General features: G+C 40.5%; 1 protein-coding gene across 1 annotated transcript in view; it reads right to left on the reverse strand.

Annotated features, from left to right (window-relative positions):
* Positions 1-2189, reverse strand: part of LOC132788844 (protein EFR3 homolog cmp44E) — a 67086-nt gene extending 64897 nt beyond the window's left edge. Inside the window, exon 1 of the mRNA XM_060796476.1 lies at positions 2147-2189. Within this exon, the coding sequence (XP_060652459.1) occupies positions 2147-2174 (28 nt within the window). The 5' untranslated portion in view covers positions 2175-2189. The remainder of the gene's footprint in view (positions 1-2146) is intronic.
* Positions 2190-22276: the final 20087 nt, after the last annotated feature.

Genomic DNA, 22276 nt, shown 5'->3' on the forward strand with positions numbered 1-22276 from the left:
ATTCATACGTGGCAAATTCTGCAGTGGTGCAAGACAACAAAGTTCACAAGCTGTGCGTGCTGTAAGCTGTGCAGAGGGAGGGGAGGTGCGGGGCAGCAGGTGTCTGACGGGAAGTGTGGTGGCCTTGAGGTGGTTGGGCTGCTCGGCTGCCAGCAGAAATGAAATCAGATGAAAGCGCATTACATACTTTGTCAGACAATGCGAGGCTGCAGTAAAGCAGCAACAACAACGGCAAACAGTTGAAAAAGTTGCTGCTGCCAACCAATACGAACCTGGCATACTCTGCGTTGTCAGCCACAGCAACAGCCACAGCAACAGCGACTAGCAACGCATCGCATGGCATCACCTGTGAAAAGTTCTCAACTTTATTCTTTTGCCATTTGGAATAAACCAAATTTGTAGCATATTCTTTTGGCGTGGCTGCAACATCGTCTGCTGCTTTCATAAATTTCATTGTTTGCACGCATGCGAGTACACACCGCCTGCCACCATTCCTTCCCCTTCCTTCCACCATGTACCTCCACTCTGCCATCAATTCTACGCGAGCTCAAACGATATGAGGCAATATACAAATTGAAATTTGCGCAAACATGACGTGGCCCGCCACACCTTTCCCTAGCTTCTTCGTCTTCAAACTGAGTTCTACTTCCAATACTCTCTCTCTCGCTCACACACTTCCACCCTCTTCTACAGTTAGTTTTATGCTTGTTTTCATTGCTTCGACTGATAACTTGGCAAATGAAGTATACGCAATGTGGGACACCTTCTGTTAAGCATGTTTCCAACTTGTTCCCAATACCTATTTCACCCAATTTATCCCAGAGCATAAAACTTTTGATGCTTTCATAAAACTCTTTGAGTAATATATGATTTTTAAAATTGAGTTTGAGCAGAGGATTTCTTATATGCATAAGAGTATAAATTTTAAATCAATCATTTAGTAATCATTGTTGAAAGTGAGTCCTAGACGTTAGAAATTTATTTTTCACATGCCTACAGATAATAGAATATCTCAAATGAACTAATTTCATTGCTTTAGAATTTAAAAAGTTCAAATATTTAAGAAATAAAAGTATCATCATATCAAGTATCATTATGCAATTTAAAATTTAAAATTTAATGACATCTTAACAAATGGTCATAGCTTTAAAAAGTCTTATTCAACATTTAATCGAGTATACGCTTTAAATATTTACATAGGTGACGATTTAAATCCCTGATATTAAAAAGAAAACGGAGAATGTTCGAGTATTGAATTCTAGTTTAGTTTAAAACAATTCTTAATTCGTACCCTTTATATCCTGGCTTTATTGTGATATAATATAGAATAAAAACAAAATAACGAAAGTCCAGTTACAAGCCATAAATTCCTTATACGCTCAACTATTTTTTTTCTTTCATCATTTCTAACATTGAGGGAGAAATCAAAGCTGAAAATAAATAGCTCAAGAGTTCTACTTCACCTTGCTTCAGTTGTTAAGTTGCAAGTATTGAATTGTAAGATTCCAACACTTATTACTTAAATAGATTCAAGAGTAACCTCATTCCTTTAAAGATGGGGCTATGCAAGAAGACCTATTTGCGATAAACACGAACACACTTCTAGACACTTTAAATTCTTAATCAATGTATTTCATACATTTAAAGTGTATGAAGTGTATTTATGTATAACTTTCAGTGAATGGTTAATATAATATTAATTTGTAATTTGCGAAGATTGTGCTAGTCGATAAACCCTTAGGTATCAGTTGACATTAGTTGGTCGTTAGGCACTAAGCTATTTGTATTAGCAATCGTAGAAGTAGTCCAGTAACAGCAGCATTAGTCAGTTGTACCAAAGTCATTCGTCACCAGAAAACAGTATTTAACAAACTAAATCGAGTATTTGTTACATACATGTATTATCAATTTATCCCAAATACTAGTAATTAATGGTTATTTCTATAATCAACTTTACATTTACTTTCAAAAGAAGATGAAATTGCTGAAAATAAAGTCGCTTTTAAGGCATAATAAAAACCTTTAGAAAACTTGCTTTTGAAAAATTAGCGAAGGTTTGGAATGATTGTATTGTTGTTTGAAATTATTATATTGATGAATTAAATTATATTCGAATGAATAAAATGTGTCTTTCTTACTTACTCACATGACTTATTGAATGATGTGTTAAACATTAAGGTTTTCTTGGAGTAAATGAATTTGAGAACACGGCTGGCAGACGGTCCAGACTTTATCTTGGCCTACATACGATTACTCTCGTATCTCACTTTGGTTGTGTTTGCTTCTGTCACCCTCTGCACACGTCACAGGACACAATTAATTTAGCATCTTGAAGTTGTGCTCCAGCTCGCAGTCTGCTGTTGTGTCGTGTCTTCATCCCGTTCCCCTTACCTGTTTCATTCAATTCCTTTGGTGGCACCTAGTTCTTGGTTGCGCCTCCGTTACACCGTCTTGTTGTGTTTGTCTGCTTTGTATTGTCAAAACGCGCTGTCAAAACAAATGCTTAACAATTTTTCAGCGACACAGACAGACAAAGACTGAGAGAGAGAGTCTATGTATATGTTATGTAGTGCTGTCTCGTTCTTAGTAAGTGTATTGCCAGCTCTGTCGTGTTTTTGCTGTTGTCGCTGACAGTTGACAGTTGTCAAGTCTGCAATCATCATCATCATCATCATCATCAGCAGCAGCAACAGCAACAGCAACAGCGGCAGCGACATCATCGTCATCATTGATGGGCATAAATAAGAGATGCGCTTGATTATTTACACAGCACCCTTCCGAGGGGAAGAAGAAGGGTTCGCAGCAAAGTTTTAGCTTCTCTCTCGCTGCGGCTATGACAAATGAGAGACGACAATGAATTATATTGTTTATACAAATTACTTTATTGGCGCTGGAATAGAATGATATGGAAACGCTTCGAATGATTTATGGCCAACTTGGTGTCTTGCCTCAATTGGTTGCAGCTCTAGGTATGTGCAACACACACCCACATTTCTACGAATGTGGCAGCTTCTGGCAGCAGGCAGCAGACATTGCGAATGCAGAGGCATGCGCGGCTTACCAACTGCGCTGGCAATTAGCAGTATCATTAAGCTGTCTAAAGTATCAACACAGCAGGAATAAGAGTGGAGGAGGAAGGAGCCGAAGGAGGCACGCTTCGAGCGCTTTTCAACAGCCAAGTCTAATCGCCGGAGCCGCCTGCTGCCTGCCGCCTGCCATATGGCTCTGGGGATGTGCCTAGGCAGAGTGCCTGCCACATATTTATGAACTTATTTGCTTCTAAATAAATATTGCTGCAGCAGCAGAGCAGCGTTGGGTGGGGGGGCGGACTTAAGGGATTTGGCGTTAAAAAGGGTTTACTTATAAATTGAAATAAAGCGTAAAGTATGCCATGGCATGACACGGCGTCTGTTTGCCCCACACTACCTACCAGCTTGCCACAAGCAGGCACAGGCCTGGCTGCCACCTTCGCAGTTGTCGATGTGTCGGCGCTTGTGCATTTTCTAAGCGGCTTAATGTTTATGAGCCGCTTTTCAACACCAGCTAGCAAGTAGCAAGTAGAAAGTAGAGAAGCAAGCAGCATGCGGCATGCGGAATGTGGCAACTTGAGCTTATGTGGCACTGGCAGCATTTGCGGCAAACGCTGCCTGTTACTTGCCAAACACAATTGTGGGCAAGCGAACGAGCGCGTCTTGCGTGGAGGTGTTGCAAATGTCTGCAATGTGTCGCCATTTGCAATTGTTGCTCGTTGCTAGTTGCAAGTTGCTAGTTCTGAGTTGCAAGTTGCAGTTCGACTTCGTGCAACTCGCAACTGTAGCGAAAACATTTTGGTAAACAACTTTTGAGCAATGTGGCAGTCTTCCCCTCTTTCTTCACTCCCGCTCCACTCAAAGACACATCAACAGAATGCGCTTTTGTGGAAAATAAACAAGGCAAGAACGCTGCAACAAAACAGTAGCAGCAACAAAGGCGGGGGGCGCACACACGTATCAAGCATTTTCACTTTGTAAAACATTTCTGATATGTACGTGCGGCAGGCGTTGCATAGCGGACGGGGCAAATGAGGGGCAGGAGAGGAGGGGCAGCAAAACTTGTGCTGCAAAATTCTATTTAAAGTTTGATTAGCCGCGTGCCATAAGCACATACAAACACATACACATACGCATTACAGTGAGCAAGACACGCAAATAATTAAGCAGAGCGAACTTTTAGTGTGATAACTTGACATGCACACCTGGCGTATGCGCAATGCTCAGTGTTCAGCTCGCAGTCTGCCTTATTAATTACGTTAGATAAGAGCGACCTGTTGGCCAAAAGGGTGCGTCTATTGTTGCCCCACATTCATAATTTGTCCAACAGCTGCAATATCAAAACACACACACACTTGCACAATCGTACACACACACAGACACACACACTCACTCACTCCTTAAGCACATGCCAAAAGTCAGTTGGACTGTCAAGCGACTGCCATTTGGATGGCAGATGCCCAGCTGTGCCAAAGCCAACCGATGTCTGGCCAAGCTACCCGCGGCGCAGCTGAGTGGACTTTTCCAGCTGGAGGGGAACGCAAGGGGGGAAGGGGAAAGAGCGGAGAGCGGAGAACGGAGCTGAAGCTGTAGTTGAAGCGATGTAGCAAACGGCGTTCCAACCAAGATGTAAGCCACAAAAATACTTGACAATTTGTTTGCAATACATTTTACGCTTCAACCAACAGTCTCTCTCTCTCTCTCTCTCTCTCTCACTCCCCCCCTTTCCCCTGCCCATTCCAGTTGCAGACTTCACAGCGATACACGCGCTTGGGACAAGTAAATTATATATGTATGTGAAGTACATACACACACACACACACACACACATGACTGCGAGACGAGTCGCATGTATTTGCTGTTCTATTTGCCATTTCTTGCAGCATAAGCATTTCGACTGTGCTTTGTGTTTTTTCTTTATTTCTCCGCATACCCGGCACAGTTTCTGTTTTAAAGGGCATAGTAAGTGTAAGGCAAAGTGCGTGGCAGGCAGAAGACGCAAAAAGTTTATACTTCAAGCTACGCAAACATTTCATTCGCTCAGTTGGTCGGACTTATTTTTATATTTTGCGTTTGTCTATCGACAATTCTCTTTGACAGTCAGTCAGACAGTCCTTTAGCTAGATTGTTAATCTGTCTAGCACCCAAAAGATTTGAAGGCTAGCATGTTGTATTAAAAATTACTTATTTGTTTATTCGCAGTACCTAAAGAGCATTAAATTTATTCAAATCCGAGAAGGAAAATATTTTAAAATTAACTTGCATGTCTCTCTGACTGACTGTCTTTTCATATTATATATGAACGCTGCTTAAAAAAAACTATAAAAGTCAAAGTCATCACATTTAGTATATTTCATATTTAGGACCCTAACTAATCTTATTTGTTTAAGACTCCTAATTTTTATTTACATGAGTTATGTTCGCTCCAGATGATTCGATTATTATTGTGCTTCGAAGGCAAGCTTGATTTTTATATCCCATCTAGATGGAAACGAATTCAATTATTAAGGTGAGGTTTTTTTAAGTTTGCGGGAATACAATTTAAATATTTTAAATATATTTTCAAACTCTTAGAAACAAAGCTATGTATTTTTAACATGTGTTAATACTACATAAAATTAAACACCACCGTCGATTATATTTACATTTTGTTTAATTATAAGTTAAATCTTATTTAATTTTTATAAATGAATATGAATGAATGAATATAAGCATTTATATGATTTATAGTAAGAGTTATAAAACGGATTCTATTACCTTAGTAGTGCGAGTATTTTGTAGTTGAGCACACTCTAGTGTTGTTTTCTTACATGTTCTGTTTTGTCGCTGTTTGTCCTACTGCTAGGAGTCCTTTCACTGCCTTCTGCGTCTCCCCGCGACCTTGTTCGTCTCGTTGGGCTCGGCAGAAAGATAAAAGAGCGAGCAATAAGTTCATAAAACAATTGGCTCCATTTGCTCTGATTTTCATTGCCTGCCATTTGTGTGACCTGCGCGTTGACCCAGCTTTCCCTTCACCCCCCCTATTCCCCTTCCTAGTAGCCCTTTGGCCACCCTGGACTGACACATGTTCCTCTAGTTATTGTTATTGTTGTTGTTGCTGTTGCTGTTGCTGTGAATGGGGCTCTGCACTTGGTCCTTAATTGGTTTGTTTATATTGGCGCCCCTCGGCCAGCTGCAATCAATTGCACACAATGATGGCAATTACAACACACACACCCCCCACACACACACACACGGAGACACACTTCATTCATGCACTTCAAGACAGACACAGAGGGTGGCAAAGGGAGGTAGAGAGGAGAAGGCGTAGAGCGAGTTAGATGTAGTTAATAATTTTTGTCATTTATGTTTGATAATTGCTTTCGTATTTGTAGGCAATTTGCCCTTTTGCCAATGATAACGAGACACGAGCAACAACAACAGCAATTGCAACCAATGGGAACAACAATAGCAACAACAATGAGAGGGACAACAACAATTAGAGCCTACATTCAGTTGAAGAGCTGCAGATCAGAGTTTGGCTTTTGGCTTCTGCCTCATTGCATATTCAGTTAGTTGTGTGCCACTTGCCGCCTGCCACTTTGCAACTTGCCACTTGCCACTTAGTCGCCTGCCGCTTGCCACTTGACTTGTGACGATGATGCAATTGCCGTTTGCCGATTGTCGATTGTCGATTCTGTCGTCAAAGGGCGATAGAAAGAGAAATGCATGTCGAGTGGTTTTATATTTGAGGTGAAAGAATCTATGTATATTCTAAATGTGTATGCAAAAACATGTAGCATGCCACTTGCCACATGCCACACGCAGCCTTTAAATATGCGGTAATTAGCTGGAATTTTGCCAGTAAGCCAACTTTCCACCTTGCCACCTCCCCCTTGCCACATAGCACTTTCAATATATGCTGCACCACAAGGCAATCAGTGCAAATGGATTCCTGTTGCGCCAATTGAGCCTCCGTCTATGCTAGTTTTGAGTGTTTGTGTTCGTGTTTGTAGTGTGTGTGTTGCACCTGTGCAATTAATAATTGCCAGCTCAACAGAGTCTCTGTCTCTGTCTGCGTTTGCGTCTGTGTTAGAATAAGCTGTTAATTTATGCTGTCAGGCAATTTCAAGTATCGATTGCCTGGCAAATACTCAGATAGTCAGTATTCATGAGTAATTGTCTCAGTGTATGCATGACTCACTCATTCACTGCCATTCGGTTGCCTCCGTCTCCTGTTTGAGTTTCTGCCAAAATGATTTGTCCACTCTTGTATTAACTAAATGAGCTGTTTATGTAAATGCGCATATCAAATTAAAAGCCATAAAAAAGCGACAGTTCCCTTCCCCCCCACACCCCTCAAGTCAGACACTGAGTGAGTGCGAGCAGGCAAAGAGCAGCTTTTTATGATGACGACAAGCCGCAGATTTCAGATGACTTCATTGCCAAGTCGCCAACTCTTGGGGGCAGGAGGAGACTCATAAAAATACTTTGACTGCAATTGACAGTGGCTTCGTTCTGTTCTCTTGGAGTGAGGACGTCCTTGATGGCCGGGCATAAATCATTTCTAATTGCGCCAGCTAGGTAAAGTAGCAGAGCCACAGCAGGAGCAGAGACAGGAGTAGGAGTAGCGGCAGGAGCAGGAGCAGGACCAACTGGAGCTGGAGCTGGAGCTAAGACGCTTGGTCGTCTTTTCATGCGAGTTCACTAATTGAGCTGGCAGCTTCAATTTGATGTCGACGAGTGGCACTCGTCGTTGCGGCATTTGCACATATGTATTCATGAATCCATATGAATCAATATGTGAATTAAGCGCTGACAGATTGTTAGCTCGCCTTTTCCATTCAATCGTCCTTTTGCCTCTCTCGCCTCTCTATCGTCAACGACACGAAGTGTAACAGGTTTTTTATGCATTACGTGACCATATGAAAAAGTTGGCCACACGCACACAAGCCCACACACACACACACACACGCACACACATAGCGCTATGCGAGCTGGCCTATATCAAATAATTACCGGAACTTGAGCGTATAACCAACAGTTTCCGCCGTACAGGTAAAATGTGAACAGGCAAACATAGAAGAGCGAGCAGGAGCAGAAGCGGGAGCAGAGGGGAGAACATGTGGTGGACAAGGGCTGCACATGTCCGTTAACAATAAATTCAGTTGTCAATAATAGTTTTTTTAAGCGACAATCGCAGCGCAATGTGAATTATGATTCATATTCGCGACATACGAGCAAAAGTTGCCATATGAAATACATATTTGTTGTTCGTTCTTTTGCTTTTCTTTTGTTTGTGTTTAGGTTTGTTTTGGCTGGTGAATTGCGGAGTTGAGAGATGGGACTTCGGACTCCTTGGAAATTATGCAAATGTGTCCATTAGCATAAAGTGATTTTGATGAGGCACCAAAGTGGACTTTATGCTTGGCTGGATTTGATTAGGGTTATGCGGCGACAGAAACCAGCAGCAGCAGCTCAGTTCGGTTCAGTTCAGTTTCTGGTCTTGGTCAAGGGGCAGTCTAGGCCTAGTTGTAGCTGCTGTTTTCACGGTCAACACCGCAAAGTAGAGTTAACACACTCGTTCTCTCTCTCTATCTCTATCTCTCTACTCAGAGTTCAATCCTGTTGCCTGCTTTTAAAGGATTTTTCGAATTTCGAAAACGTAATTCAGCAATTGCTCTGTGCAGCGTATAAGAGTGGCGTATAAGAGTGCGCGTTTTCTCTTTAAGCATTTGCTGTTGGCCAACGGGTTTGCTGGCTATCTTTGTCAATTTGCTATGCTAATGTTTGTCCGACATTCAATTGCTCAAGCTCATCATCATTATCATCATCATCATCATTGCTCTAAGTTTCATCAGCGAACTGTGACGTCAGAAGGCAGCAAAAAAGTCAGCTCTTCAAGCTGAGGGATAACATGGCAAACTAGTTACGTGCATAAATAATAATTTCTCCACCAGGTAAGGGAAGTGTATGATAGATGAACATCATTGAGTCCCTTCTCCGTCTCCAACTCCAACTCCAACTCGAATTGTGCCTTGATCTTATGCATAAATATGGCCAAGAGCGTCGTGTGGGCGTTGGAGCGAGTTAACACGAATGTGTGCGCCATGAAAATGCAATAAGTTAATGATATCAGACACTGTGTGTGTGTCGCTCCCCTCTTCCTTCAACTCCGCTGCCTAATCCGGCGTAAGCATTTGTGAAATGGCTGAGCTGGGGGTAACTGTAACTACTACGTACGGGTCCGAGTTGGAGTATAATAAGCGTAAAACTAATACCACACCCGGAGAAATTATGCGACACTAAAAGTCGCAGAGAATGGCAAAAGCTGGGCCGTTGATTGGGATCGGGTGCGACTTGAAACGACTTGGCCATTGCCTCTGCTCTGTCTCTCTAAAATTGTCAGTGAAGCGACAAACACTCAAACAGCAACAGCTCTGTGTGTGTGTGCTCATATGTATGTATGTATGTAGGTGTGTGTGTGTGTGTGGCATGCCACAGTCTGCGTTTGACAATAATTGTTTGCTGCTGTCCTTTTTTTTATTTGCCAGCTACTCCGTTTTTTATTGCGCTCCAAACCGCAGCCCTGTTATAAGCGCTGGCTGAGTTTGATAAGTGTCAAGCGTTGTTAACCAAACAGGCGACTCTGAGGTGCCTCTGGGTGGAGCAACTCAGCTGCGAGGTGGTGTGCGGTGGTTAGGGAATGGGCTGCGGTGGCTGGCGCCTACCCCACGTTAAGATTTATGTGCATCAACATCAACAGCAGCAGCAAACAGGAAAAACAATTTTATCGCAATGACTATACTACCACACGACTAAAAGGAAACTCTTTGTGTTGCCTGACTGGCAAATACTCATTACTACGGTTCAAGACTCTCTAAGCAAGTTTTATAAATAATATAGCTGCTGCTGAATAAACTTTGCTTTTCATCTTATTCAAAGTTATTTAACGATGCTTATTACAATTTTGCAATACTTTAAATAAGTGATTGTAGTTGTTATCAGTTGAGTTGTTATCTTGCTATGAAGTTCTTTAAACCAGTTAGCTTAGCTATTTTCTATTTAACGTGTAAATTTAGTTCAGTCTTTATTTCAGCTTACACTTAGTATGATATTAACAAAATGATTTCCGTATTTTTACCCCCCAACAAGGAATAGCTAATAATTATGTTTATAATTATTGAATATTAAAAGATAAATCTATATAATTAAACAAAATCATATGTATACAATAAATAACTAATAATAATGTTGTTCCATGAATCATTGTGAAATATCATGCATAAATTTTAAATGTAAAATTAAACAAAATTTCTAGTTTTATACAAATAGTTTTTTCCTTTACAAATATTCAATTATAATCTCTAAACTATTTTTTTTCGCTTAGTTAATCTGTTTAATTAGAAGAAATCATATTGAGCTGTCCAGTTTTTTTTTCCTATTTAACGAATTTTAATATTCCTTTGTGTTAACAGAAAAAAATCTAAATAGTATTTAACATTTCAGTTTGTATTTATTTTAGTCGTCTTTTCGATTTAAATTTGCAAGACTTATTTGCTTAAAAATATTTCTTGGGGCATCAGTTCGTACTCTGCGATTTATTGTGTTCATGTTAGAAAGCTTAATGAATAACTTCATTAAACACTTTGAGGATAAATCTACATTGACATATAGTATATCACATACTATTTAAATGTTTATTTAACAATTATAAAAGTCTTTCATTCACTCGTCATTCTGCAAACTCGACGGCAAATAAATTGTGAATGAAATATGTATCTCAACTTGAAAGAGAGCATAATTGTGCATATTTTACTGCTGTAAGTTGCTTAATGAATACCTTAGTAATATATAACGTTCCAGTCCTCTGCTTATCATACCCACTGCATAGTTTTAGAGGCCATCAAAATATTACGAAATTAAATAAAAGCCTCGAAACTCTTTTGGAAAAAAATGTCCACTTGTGTAGTTGTAATACAATTAAACACTTTTTGTGTGCTTTGACAAATGGGGAATTGTTGTTCATGTCGTTCATGTTGCTGTTGCTGTTGCTGCTGTTCTTGTTGAACGAAATTGTTTTAGTTGTGCTTCATATGAATACATCGTTCGCTACATCCTCAGCAGGAAAAGGACGATTGACAGGCAGTCAGTGGGGCAGGCGGGCACGTGTCCTCATTTAATGGCCATACGTCATCCGTGACAGCGGGGGAGGAAAGTGGAACAGGAATGGGAATGAGACCGGGTAGGGAAAGGGGAAAGGGAAGGAGGAGGCAAATGGGGGAAGAGTTGGGACATCTGGTCGACATGATGGTGCGCTAATTGCATTACAATTGACTGCGCCAGATTCGAACCGGATAATGGACTAAAACGCGCTAATAATTAACTACGGCAAATGCGACGCGACACGGCAACAACAAGCAGCAAGCAGCGAGCAACGAGAGCGACAGCGACAGCATCCAATGGAATGGCAACCAAATGTCACAGCCCAGACGAGGCCATTCTGCCATCCTGGCGGTTCGTTCCCCAATTCTCAAGGACATATGTAGATAATATTTCTATTGGAGTCCCCTCCTTTGGAAAATAAAGAGTTACGCCAGCGGACGCAACATGACAGATGACAGTTGACATGTGACGCAGGGTAGTTCCACAACTTAAAGGCCAAAGTTAGTCTGAAGAGCTGAGAGCTGAAGCTGAAGTTGCTTGAGAGGGTTCCATGCTCCAGTCTCCTTTCGCCAGACTCCAGCCGCTGCTTGTCGTGTGGATATTTGTATTCACTTCGCAAGTGTCAATGCTGCAAAAGGCGCAAATAAAAAATGAGCGCAAAATGCGAATAGCAGAAATACGTTTTTGCAAAAGGGCAACATGTCTATTTGTTTATGCCGAAGAGTGAATACACTTGCTGAGTGTTGAATTGTCTCTTTTGAGTTAATAAGATTGTTAAATAGTTTATACAAAACATATGTATGTATATATAGCTAATCTCTGTCAGTTCTCAATTTTGTTTAAATTAAATTAATATGGATTTCTTTTCAAGTTACACATTAATTCAACATACACCTGTGAGTATAAAAATGAATAACTTGCATAAATATTGCAGATCAAAAATATTAAACTGAAATACCTTGGAATACTCAACAAAAAATATATAAAAATTAATAACATAATATATAAGTTCAGCTTAGCCACGAACATTAATTCGTTTAAAGTTACAAGAATGAAAATAATTATTGTGTTTTACTTTCAATGCAGCTTGTTTAAAAAATATATATTTTTGGGCGCATTTTTCTACTTAGGTCTGAAAATCAAAGACTTTGCTGTCAAAGAAAGTATTTATTAAATGTAAAATACTTATTTTTGTTTAGCATCGACAATCGTGATTTAAGACTACTTCACTTCGAATCAGCTAGATTCAGAAATCTTTGCTATATTGTTTCTATACGATATTTATAATTGAAATTGTAAAAACACTCAATACTTTAAGCAAATATTTACCCATGGATTTTAGTTTGCCATTTTCTCTTCTGTGTACAACACAAGTTTATGTACATTGCTTCAATGAAATGCTTTCCCCTATACGACTCTGTTTACTAGCATTTAAAGGCTCCACTACATGGCAATACCCAGTGTGTGAGAGGGAAAACCAAGTAGTGCAGAAAGCCAAAGACGATGAATGTGCGACACATGCCAAAATATGGGTGGAAAATCGGGTGGCGGACGGTGACGGGGAAGGGGACGAGTACGGAGGTCGGGAACATCTCGGCTTCCTCTCGAATGCAAATTGCAGCCATTTTTGTATGCAATTTGTTGAAAAGTCACAACAGCAGCCACAGTACAAAAATAAGAAGAACAATTTAAATTGTACTTTTGTGGGCGCCATCTTGAAGTTCAAGGAATCTCATCCCACAATTTGTGGCTAAATCCATGGCACAAAACTTTGTAGACGACTTGAAGTGGCGTCTGATCTCGTTGCACACATGAGAGCTGCGACTGATGGCAGTCGAATTCGCGAGATTCGTGTTCTAATCATGACTATGCGAGTTGTGCGACATGTGCAGCTTCAGCTTGGTCCACCAATAAATGGCATTAAATTTATAATGCCAGTCGCATTTGGCATGTCTGCAGGCTCTGTGTCACTGCATAGTTTATGAGTCTCTCATCGCTCCCTTTCTCTCACATTATCTTTCTCTGTTGCACTCTCTATCTCTTGCAGTGAACCAATCTTGCTCAAACATATAATTCTTGCCGCCAAGCACACACGCAGGGAGGAAGGCAAAAAGCACACAGCTCCAGGCTTCAGGCCCAATGCGGCGTATGCGCAATATGCTGCATGCGTGCCGTTGTCCAGGTAGTTTCGCTTTTTTACTTCTAATTGCCTCGGTCAGAGCAGTAGTTATAAATTAAGGCTTATGTCTGATACATCCTCTCGCTCTTCCTCACTCTCTCTCTCTCTCTCCCTATGTCTGACCCACAAAACCGTAAAGCAAACAAATTAAACTCAAAAATATTTTCAACGATCTGTGGAGAACTAATGCAGTTGCCGTGTAACGATTGGCTTGGCTATCAAATAATATTGCAAAAATAAATTGCCACAGAATAAACAAGCAAATATTTACAAGGCTACAGCTGCAACTGATGGAGTGTGAGCTGCATAGTTGCGAGTAAATAATCTGGAAACCCAAAGCTTGACTTTAATAATAAACCAAGTGATATCCCATCCCCAAACTAACAACTACTGATGTGCTTCTGAGTCTATGTGAGTGTGTGTGTGTGTGCTTGTGTGTGGTGTTTTTGAAAACGCTCTCAAATTATTCGTGTAGAAAAGTGGCAACATATTTGAAAACTTTTCCAATCAATGCCAGGGCTATTAATAATTTATTGGCTGCTTTAAAACCCGTCTCTTCTTACTCCCTCTCTGTCTCTTTACACACAGACAAGTGGGGAGAGCAGAGGGGCGACTGTTATTTAGTGTATAGCCATTATATGGCTACATTTTAGCTTTTTTTATTACTGCTTAGCGGCTGAGCCAATCACAACTTTGGCTAGTTTCATTATAAAATCGCTTTGCTCAATGAGCATTCCACATCATCGACTGAGGCGAAAGCGGAGAAGCAGCGCAAAACTTTGTTTGCTCAACTAAAAATTAGCAAAACTAAAGCCAACGCCATAGTAATGTTTATTTATCGGCAACTATATATTGTATATGTATGTATTGTATATGTATGTATTGATTTTCAGCAACGACAACAACAACAACAAGAACAAGAACAACAAATAACAAATATGCATTCGCATGTGGAAAAAAGTATTTTCGAGTTGTAGTTATTCAATTAAAAATACCGCATACCCGAGCAGAGTGGGAAAAAGGATGAATACAATACGAAAATGTAAATACTATGAGAGGTGTGTGTGTGTGTGTGTGTGTGCGTGCATGGGGCGTGGCAGCCTGCGGCTTGACGTTGACCAAGCTGAAACCCACAACTTTTGTGCTCATTCTAGGCCGAATGGCAAAAGTTAGTTGAAAATATTTTCATCTCTGCGAGCTGAAATTAAAGTTGGCAAAACTCTCAAATTGCTTATTGTATAGCGTGTGTGTGTGTGTGTGCGTGTCTGTGTGTGTACATGGGTGTCATCTGGTGTTGCATGCAACAGCAGGTGGCCACATAAGAGGCATGTTTGGTTATTTGCACTTGCACTTGTACTTACTCTTACACTTCATATTTGCGCACTCTGCCATGACAATAATCACAGTCAAAGTGTTCAATCGAACAGTTTCTAGCGGCGGGAGGTATGTAGGTGCTGTGCATGTTTGTGTGTGTGTGTGTGTGTCTGCCACAGGAATGCCGTTGACAATGTTGCCGCTGTTGTCGCTTCTCCTCGGCCATGGTTCAGCGATTGCAATGCTCAAGATTTTAATGCCACACAGTCTTTGGCCACCGTTGCCGTAGCCGTAGCCGTAGCCGTTGCATATGCTGCGCATGGAAGCGAAAGACGCCGACGCAGTCGCCTCAAACAGAAGAAGAAGCGGTGGGACTTGCAACTGAAGCTGCAACTACAGCTGCAGCAGGAGCTGAAGCTGAAGATGAAGTTGCGCTGCTGCCAATTGCTGCCATTTCCCGTATCCAATACATTGAAGCGTCCGTTCCAGTGTTTGCCGGAAGTTTGCTTCGCTTGGCTGGGATTACATTTTCCTGCTTGTGTCTTGTGTTCGGCTCCGCTCTGTTCTGTTCTGTTCTGTTTTGTCTGCTCTGCTTTGGTCTGCCTCTCATTCATAGTGGGTATGGAAGAGCTTGCTCTATGGAAACTGAGCTGAATATTGGCAAAAGACGCCACTTGCCACTTGCCACGCCCACGCCCAAGCCCAAGCCAAACGTCCACGTTGAAGCCGATGCTGATGCCCAGCCGCCTTCCATTCTCCGGCGTCTCACTGTTATGTAAATGCATTTTCATGTTTCTGCTCAGCTTATCCTTAAAGTCTATAAATATTTCGTATTGAAAAGTAAAATGAAGAATTTTGTATTTTTACGAGAAAACAATTCGTGTTCTTTCTCTTCCCTCTCCCCGTCTCTTTCTCGCTGTGTATGTGAGAGTATGTGTGTGCTTTGCATATTGAATGTGCTAATAAAAAATACAAATTTGTACATAAAATTTGTTCAATTTTATTGCCTTGTGTGCCAAACAAGAAGAGTAGCAATTTCCAAGACAACGCATAAATTGATTTCCCTCTTGGGGGGAAGCAAACGGACAAAACTTTAAATTCCATTTCCTGTGCCAATTGCAAATCCCGTATATATGTATAACCAAAAACATATTTTACTTTCTATAATTAGTTTCTTATTTGAGGAGTACTGGCATCAACAATGTTTATTTTATATATACATATATTCAAAGTGGACCACATATTAACAGCTGCCAAATAACATACTATGTTCAGAAAAATAAACAATGCTTTAAACAGTAAAATTCAGCTACTTTTATTTATGCATTTTAATAGTCAGGGCTGAGATTCTTTTTTATTCGCAATCAGGTATATTTTGAATTAAATACTATATTTAAATTGATTAATATATTCTTCTTCCAACTAAAACTTTTGGTATAATTATTATTTTTGCGGTATATTAAATTTGGTATTTTTTAAACATAGATGTTAGATCCTTGAACCAAATGTAAGTTTTGGTATAATAAAGTATTTTTGTCATATATTACAATCGTTATTTTTTATGAATACTGTTTAAGTTGATTTTTTTTTGACGGTACATATATGTATGTCCTTATACAAAATACAACTTTTGGTATATTTTTGTGGTATATCGAAATCGGAATGTTTTTACGAATATACCGCTTAGCAATGTTTGATTTATATATCATTATACCACCTATAACATTTGGACAAATATAGTATTTTTACGGTGGATTAATTTCGTTATTTTTTTTTACAAAAATACTGCTTTGCACTTGCTTTGCAAAATCTATCTATGTTTTAGACATTAATAAAAAATATAAATTTTTTTTTATATCACCCAGTGTTGTTTAATTTGCTTTACTAGTTGTTATTCAATAATTTTATTTTTTTTTATTTTTATTTATTTACAATCTATCTTTCTAAAGATAATAAGTAAATTCTATGACGAATGTAGGGGATATTTTCAAGGAAATGTTTACTACCACTCCTTGGGTGGCCTAAAGAGGTGATCAAGGGGGTGCAATAAAATGAAGTAAATGAAATATGGTTTGTATAAGTTTAGGGAATAATGTAAATTGAATAAATATTTACGTAAATTTTTTGCCGAAACTTGCATTGAAATAAATAAGAAACTTTAATTCACTTCCAAGAAATATTAATATTTCAAAAAGTATATTGCTAAATTTACTGTCCTGCCCGGCAATTCATAGTAATTATTAATTAGTGTTGACTATTTTTAGCGCTTTTAAGAGCCAGCTCTGAAGGGTTGCGTTTTGTGAACGCACACAACGAGCAAACTGTTGATGCTGACGTCAGCAAATGAAATTATTTTAAATGCGTGTGCAAATGCACTTGAACCAACGCACAACCACATGAACACACGTACACACACACACACACACGCACGGGCGCACACTCATAAGGCATAAATTATTAATTAATGCGTGAGCAGTTTTCCGGAGCTTCTGTCCCAGCTGTCCAGCATTTTGCTAAGCAGCTCCAATGCACCATTAAGTAGGATGTGGTCCATTGCGAAGGTCAGTGGCGTCACAGTCCCTAGAGAGGGTCATGTGAGAGCGAGAGAGAGAACGGTAGAGCGATAGCGAGGAAGCGAGAGAGGATATGAATGGGAGGCAGCCAATGAGTGTTGGGTAAATCTTAAAGCGCGCGAGCAAAGTAAATGGAAGGCAAACATTTTCGCTGAGCACAAAGGAAAAAACTTGGTCCGAACACAGCCGCAGGGGCAGCAATCAAAAGGGTGGCAAGCAGGAGGAGGGATGCGGATATGTGTGTGTGTGTGTGTGCAAAGTTTGCACGTTGAAATCCTTTCAGTGCAAAACGGCTTTTGCAAACACATTTTAACCTAATTTACAGTTAAACATTAAATATGTAAAGCACGTCAGTTTCTGTGTGAACGCGTTTTTGCCGCCATGTGTCCCTCTCCACATGTGTGTGTGTGTGTGTGTGTGTGTGTAGGAGTGTGTGGATGGGTGTGTGTGAGCGGTTAAGCGGTGCTTGTAGATGCCGGAGTCGCCGCAGAAATGGCAACCGTTGCTTTAGACTGCGCCTGAGCTTGAGCTGCAAAAAAGTTACCTTATTAAATTGCCAATCGAAGCATGTAACTGTAAATTTGCATTGTGTGAGTGCCTGAAAGAGAGAGCGAAGAAGAAAGACAGAGAGAAAGAGAGAGAGAGAGAGAGAGACAGCAATGTTGCTTAGGCAGCAAACGACAGCATAATGGCAAAAGTGATGCTTGCTTATTGCTAATAGCATCAGCAGCCGTCCCTCGCTGTACACATTACTCATACGCACTGTTGCACCCTTTCGCCACTATACACACACACACACACAGCCACATACAGACGCACATGCGAACACGTAGTGGGCGAATGTTGCTTCGCCCATTACATATGCAAAAAGTTAACAATCACGTTCGTTTCTAATCAATTATTTCCAGCCTGAGGCTGGCAAAAGTTTCATCCCGTTCCTCATCCATTTCGCCACGCCCACACGCCTTAAATGCCCTATGCTGAGTGGCAGCTCATAATTTATGCGTCGATAATTTCATTTATGATCACTGCCTGTCCCTTTCAGCTGGCCAAAGCTCGAATATCCTTGAAGAAATTGCACTAATTAACATTAGCATTGCTTGTAGTCAGGCAGCAGCTGCTTTAATGCCTGGCAAATCGAGTTAGGCTGGAGTTGGATCTAGCAATTAGCTATCAAGTTGCCATTCTTAAAGCATTGAGCAAACAAATGACCGGTGATTCATATGCTGCTGCGAGCAAATAAATAAATAGTGAGTAAATAAGCAAAGTGCCAGAGCGAAAGCCAGAACAAGAACGAGGCAGCAGAGGTGGCTTATTGAATGCCACAGCTAGTGGCACGACCACAGTTGCCTGCCGCACATAAATATGAAACACGATCAGAGCACCCTAGAGGTCAGCAAAAGGAGCTGAGAAGCGAAGTAGTGAAGGCAACTTCTCGCTTGCAAGATTTACGCGTATTTGCGTAAAGTAAAATTTACGCTTGAATGATGAAGTGGCTGCTGATGCTGCTGTTGCTGCTGTTGCTGGTGCAAAGTCTCTTGGAGCGGTTGGCAACGAACCGATACGATGGATGCTTCGCTGCTCGCCAATGTCAGAGGCACTTCAGGTGCTCCCACGCTTCCCTCCAGTCGCCTCCCCCCTCAGACGCCTTGCGTATTGTTCGACTATGGTAAGCCACTCAAGTGCAACTTTAAAACTTCCAAAAATGTATCGACTGAAAAGGAGGAAACTGTCGTTGCCTAAACCTTCCTTCCGGTCGTGGTCTGAGGTTGCCCCGCAGGCAAGGCAACCGAGGGGGGGAGGAGCAGCAGTCGTCGCGTCGTGCGTAGCACATTTTCCGCATCAATGCGCGTTTATTTTACTGCTAAAGCCTTTACGAATGAATGAATGAGTGCCTCGCAAACAGGCAATCGTCCCTGCTCTCTCTCTCTCTCTCTCCCTCTTCTTCGACACTCAATCCCATCCTGGCAGTCGCCTTCACTTCTGCTTCAAGTGGCTTACGCCTCCGGCAGACAGCCTTTTGTAGAGCCTTTGTTTTAGTGCGGACTGCAAAGTTAAAGGGAAAAGAAATCACGATGCATATTTCCTTCGTCTCCTTTCACTTGCCACAAAAACCTAAAAAACAAAAAAAAGAAATAGTAGAAAAACCAAAGTGATAATAAAATAAAATAAGAGAAAAAATCATACTACGAGTAAATGTGGCTGGCAAGTTTTTCAATTTGCGCTTGCAAACATATTTATTGATTTCCGTCTTCGTCTCCGTCTCCGTCTCTGTCTGCGTTAAGTTCCTTCCAGTTGCAGGATTGACTGCTCCACATTTAGCTTCGTACTGCCACCATGGTAATTAGAAATGTTTCTAGCCAGAGCTCGCCTTGTGGCTTCGTGGCCCAATTGAAGTTGTAGTTGAAGTGTAGTCGTAATAAAATTAACTAACCTGCACTTGCGTTGCCAATGGAGAGCTTTAAGCTCAAATTGAATCAAAGGATTCGGCGACTCAGACTGAAATCGTGCTGCTAGGCAACAATCACAGCAGCCGAAAAAATCAAACTGCGTCCAGCTGAAGCTGAAGAACTCAAATGCTACAACCCAAAAGGACTATTCAGTCGAATTATGAATACAAATGAATGCCAAGTGCCTTGCTCATAGAACATTATGCAGATAACGTCTAAGAAATTAGCCAGTAAATCGTGTTTGCCAATACACACACACACACACACACACACAGCTCAATGCGACCCACTTGAGCGTATTTCAACTTGAATGCACATGGAAACAGAACAGAGAACAGAGAAAATAGAAGAACTGGGAAACAGCAACAATGCATGGAAATACCTATAAATATATTTACATACACTGCACAGACATACTCCGCAACAGATTTATGACTCTTGAAAATGTTTAGCTGAAAGTCAAACAGAAACTGTAACTGAAACTGCTGTGAAACTTTTCACAAGCTGCCGACAGACCACACGTCGATTTTCAGTTGCACTTTGACTTGTCTCGTGCATTGTGCTCATATTTTGATACCCTATAATTATAGCAATATTGCATACATCTATTTAGTTTAAGTTTGCATTTAAGTTTTACAATTTCTCTCTAAATCATGAGTCAAAATTATTAATCTCACTGTAATGGAACTTTAAATGGTCTAAATAAATAATTGATGTTCTTTCAATGCTTAATTATCACTGATTTTATGATAATATAAATTAATGCATTGTAAAAGTATTCCTCCGAATATTTAATGGAATAAATAAAAAGCACGAAAGCAACAGTCGATTTTGCGGAATTTTTTTCAATATACCAAATTTAGATACCGAAATATACTGAAATATAAACAAATATTCCAATTAATAAGTACACACTTTATTTGTTCTATTAGACAAGCTAGAATATATATTTTGTTTTTGAAAGTTCAATGAAATTGAGCAGTGCCAATGACAATTTTTGTGTTGGATATATACATATGTATAATATAGTAATTATACTAAAAGTAACGAATCAAAAGTAACATATATAATTTTCAAGATTTCAATAAAACAAGTACAATCTTCGCATGTTTCCATTGCTCACTGTGAGAATAATAAATTAATTTTTTTAGCAAACCTTTTGTCACAAGTTTATTGAAGTGTAATGCGTGATTGAATAATTAAGCTTAGTCAAACACATATGGAGCTTCATTCTCAAATTATCGAACTAGCGAGTGTGTAAAGTTTTATTAAAAAAAAATACTGAAAATATCATAAAATTCAAAATTTCCCGCTATTTGACTTCACAAGCGAAGCGCGAAATATGAATGTAAATACCGGTATGTCATTACCAAACAACCTAATATTTATATTAAATGAAACCATCTTCGAAATTATAATTCATTTGTAGGGTATTTCTGCTTGGAGCCACCTTTGATTTGATTGCATTGAGGCCTTTCAATGCAAAGCTTGCTTTGATTGAAAGTCTTCACCTTCGTAGAGCCTACTCACATCAAGTATACGTCGCTGAATTTCGCTCGTGAGGACTGCCCAGTTGGGAAGGAGCAAAGCAGTCGTTGCCCAGTTGCTAGAAATGGTTGAGGAGAGGGGTTAATATCACTTCCCCCTTTTCCTGTTACCGTTGACGTTAAATGTCGACGCGAATTTCATTAAAATAAACTTTTTCTACGACGTTTCAAGTTCATTTTCGTTTTATTTGCGAGGGTTTGGAGAAAAAAAATCACTGCCAAGCAGTTTTGCCTTTTTCGTTACCCGTGTAATACCCCGCTCGCCGTCCCTTTACCTCCTTTGTAGCCACCAACTCTGCTATTTCAACCATTTTCCCACGTCACCGTCACAGTGGTTTTTATGGTCGCCGGGGGTTTTTACGGCACCACCATTGGCTCATTTCCTGGGGAATGAGTCCCAGCTTCAACCTCTCTCTAATTTGAATACCTGAAACTGTGACTGGGACTTCGACTGCCAAGGGAGTCCTGGATGGAGTTGAGGAGGACCTCTTGATAACGCCTGCCATTCTTTATTGCTTTTAAATGTTTTTAGAACCCGAAAGTCTTGGCCCCATAAAAACGAGCAGCCACCACATTTCATATACGAATTGTCTTTTATGGCCAAAAAAAAGGGGTGGGCAAAGGATAAAGTTGCTCTTGACGTAATTACTTATCAGGAAGCACTACAGCTGAAGCAGGCTCGAGCTGCTATCGATTTGGCCAACTGCAGCTTCATCATTGCAATGGCGACAAGCTTCAAGCTTCGTTGCTTGACGAGCTGGACAATGGGAAGCGTGGACAATGTGTGGTAAATGGTAAGTGGTAACTGGTAACTGGTAATGGGCAATGGGTAAATCCTAAGAGGTGGAAAGAGGCGGGCTAAGTGCCAGAAGCTAAGTGCCGCTTCCGGTGGTCGCCATGCCATAAATTCACGCTCATGAAAGCCTTTCACTAGCCACTTCTCCCCCTCCAGCCTGGAGCTTTTAGCCTTGCAGCATTGCAGTTTCAGATTCGCCTACAACCTACCCATTGCCCGTAGACCAAGTGCAGTTATTGTTGC

Source organism: Drosophila nasuta, chromosome 3 (assembly GCF_023558535.2).
Source record: "Drosophila nasuta strain 15112-1781.00 chromosome 3, ASM2355853v1, whole genome shotgun sequence".
NCBI lineage: Eukaryota > Metazoa > Arthropoda > Insecta > Diptera > Drosophilidae > Drosophila > Drosophila nasuta.